The sequence below is a fragment of the Rhincodon typus genome, unplaced genomic scaffold, assembly GCF_021869965.1.
Source record: "Rhincodon typus isolate 14 unplaced genomic scaffold, sRhiTyp1.1 hic_rhity00016574, whole genome shotgun sequence".
Classification (NCBI taxonomy): Eukaryota; Metazoa; Chordata; class Chondrichthyes; order Orectolobiformes; family Rhincodontidae; genus Rhincodon; species Rhincodon typus.
The window spans coordinates 2,956-5,066 of NW_025982212.1; the positions used below are offsets into that span (position 1 = coordinate 2,956).

The 2,111-nt window shown below is 47.0% G+C and overlaps 1 protein-coding gene across 1 annotated transcript; it reads left to right on the top strand.

Annotated features, from left to right (window-relative positions):
* Window positions 1-207: 207 nt before the first annotated feature.
* On the top strand, window positions 208-2,097 carry LOC109928606 (zinc finger protein 664-like; the record flags this gene model as incomplete). The annotated part of the gene is made up of 2 exons (XM_048594895.1): window positions 208-228; window positions 1,158-2,097. A coding segment is annotated over exon 2 (522 nt), but the record flags the coding sequence as incomplete, so codon positions are not given.
* Between the last annotated feature and the right edge of the window lie 14 nt (window positions 2,098-2,111).

The following is a 2,111-nucleotide window of genomic DNA, read 5'->3' on the forward strand; positions in this document are numbered from 1 at the left end:
ACTTCCTTGCAGAAAATCTCGCCACTGCATAATCTTGTGTCTGTTGTAGGGATTGCTCCCAGAACCCAGTCTTGAACCACAGGTGGATCAGTTAAAAAGCTGCTTTACAGCAGGGCGGCGGTTGGTTGCAGAAGTCGGTTCCTCACCTCCTGTGTGGTGTTTCATTTTCATCCGGAGACCGGCTGGAGTAACTTCCGCTGTGGGGCTGTCACGAGAAATATTCCTAGGGTTAGTTGCTAAACTCAAAGTGTCTGTTCAAAGTTCAGGAATTTGTTTAAGGAAGAGGTGCTTCTCAGGAATAGTTCTCATTTAACGTGCATCTAATTTTATGATTGGGACAATAGCAAGGCTAAAGTGGCCAGCGTTCATTGCTGTGTGGTTGTGACACGTCTCCCACAGTGTTGTTCGGTGAGGAGTGACAGGATTGACAGTTAGCAGCTATTAAAAATAAACAGCGACATCGATCCACAAGAAGGCAGTGTCTGCCTGCGAGAGCGGTTTATATGTGATGATTCCCCATACACCCCGGTCTTGACCTTCTTGATGGGAGGATCTGTCAGTTATTCCTGGGATGTAGATGGAAGAAACCGCGCTCTCACTGTCTCTCCTCCCATTGAGGGCTGGGTCTTGTGGAGGCCCAGGACGGGTAGTGAGTCCCCTTCCCTGAAGGACGTTGTGAACTAGTTAAGTTTTTATAACAATCTAGTGACTTTTCATGGTCACTATTTCTGAGTATGTTCCACACAAATTACCAAATTCAATGTAACACCTTTCACAGTCTCCTTTCGTGTCTGAAACATAGAACAGTACAGCACAGTACAGGCCCTTTGGCCCACGATGTTGTGCCAAACTTTTACCCTAAACCTAAGGTCTATCTAACCTCCATCCCTACCTTATACTATCATCCATACACCTATCTAATAGCCGCTTCTTAAATGCCCCTAATGAGGCCAACTCCACTACCCTCTCCGGCAATACATTCCACACCCCTACCACTCTCTGAGTAAAGAACCTACCTTTGACGTCTCCCCTATATCTACCTCCATCACCTCAAAACTATGCCCCCTCATAACAGTTCTGTTTCTCATACTCGTCTTTTCTTGATCTGAGGAAGGGTCACCGGACCTGAAACGTTAACTCTGTTTTTCCCTTCACAGATGCTGCCAGACCTGCTGAGCTTCTCCAGCACTTTGTTTTTGTTCCTGATTTACAGCATCTGCAGTTCTTTCGGTTTTTCTTGATTTAAATTGGTTCAACAGAGAATCACAGAGCCAAATTTATCAGCAAGAATTCTAAACAAACATCCCACCAAGATCTGAGAGTGAGTCAATTAATCAGGACTTGAAAAACATTTGATTTTCAATGTTTATCTATTCTGTCTGTTGGAAATCTTTTCCAACATCAGTGTGACTGGAAATGAACCAAGACATATCCACCCAGATGAGTGTTTCAGTGAACTGACTGTGGACAGGTCTTGAACCAGTTACACAGCCTGAATAACATCACACCATTCACAGTGGGGAGAAACTGTATTACTGTCCTGTGTATGGGAGAGGAGTCAGCTGATCATCCAATATGGATAGACACGAGGACATCTGCATGATGGAGAAACTATGGAAATGTGCGGACTGTGGGAAGGGATTCAAGTACCCATCCCAGCTGGAAACTCATCGACGCATTCACAGTGGGGAGAGGCCATTCATCTGCTGTGCTTGTGGGACGGGGTTCTGGCGGTTATCTTCCCTTCGGAAACATAAACGCACTCACACTGGGGAGAGGCCATTCACCTGCCCTGAGTATGGACAAGCATTCAGTGACTCATCCACCCTGTGGAGGCACCAGCGAGTGCACACTGGGGAGAAGCCATTCATCTGCACAGAATGTGGGAAGGAATTCACCCGATCAGCCAACCTGCTGAAACACCAGCGAGTTCATACGGGGGAGAGACCATTCATCTGCCCTGACTGTGGGAAGGGGTTCAGTGGCTCATCCAACCTACTGGCACACCAGCGGGTTCACACTAGAGAGAAGCCATTCATCTGCTCAGAGTGTGGAAAGGGATTCAGTGACTCATCCAGCCTGTCAAGACACCAGCGAGTTCACACTGGGGA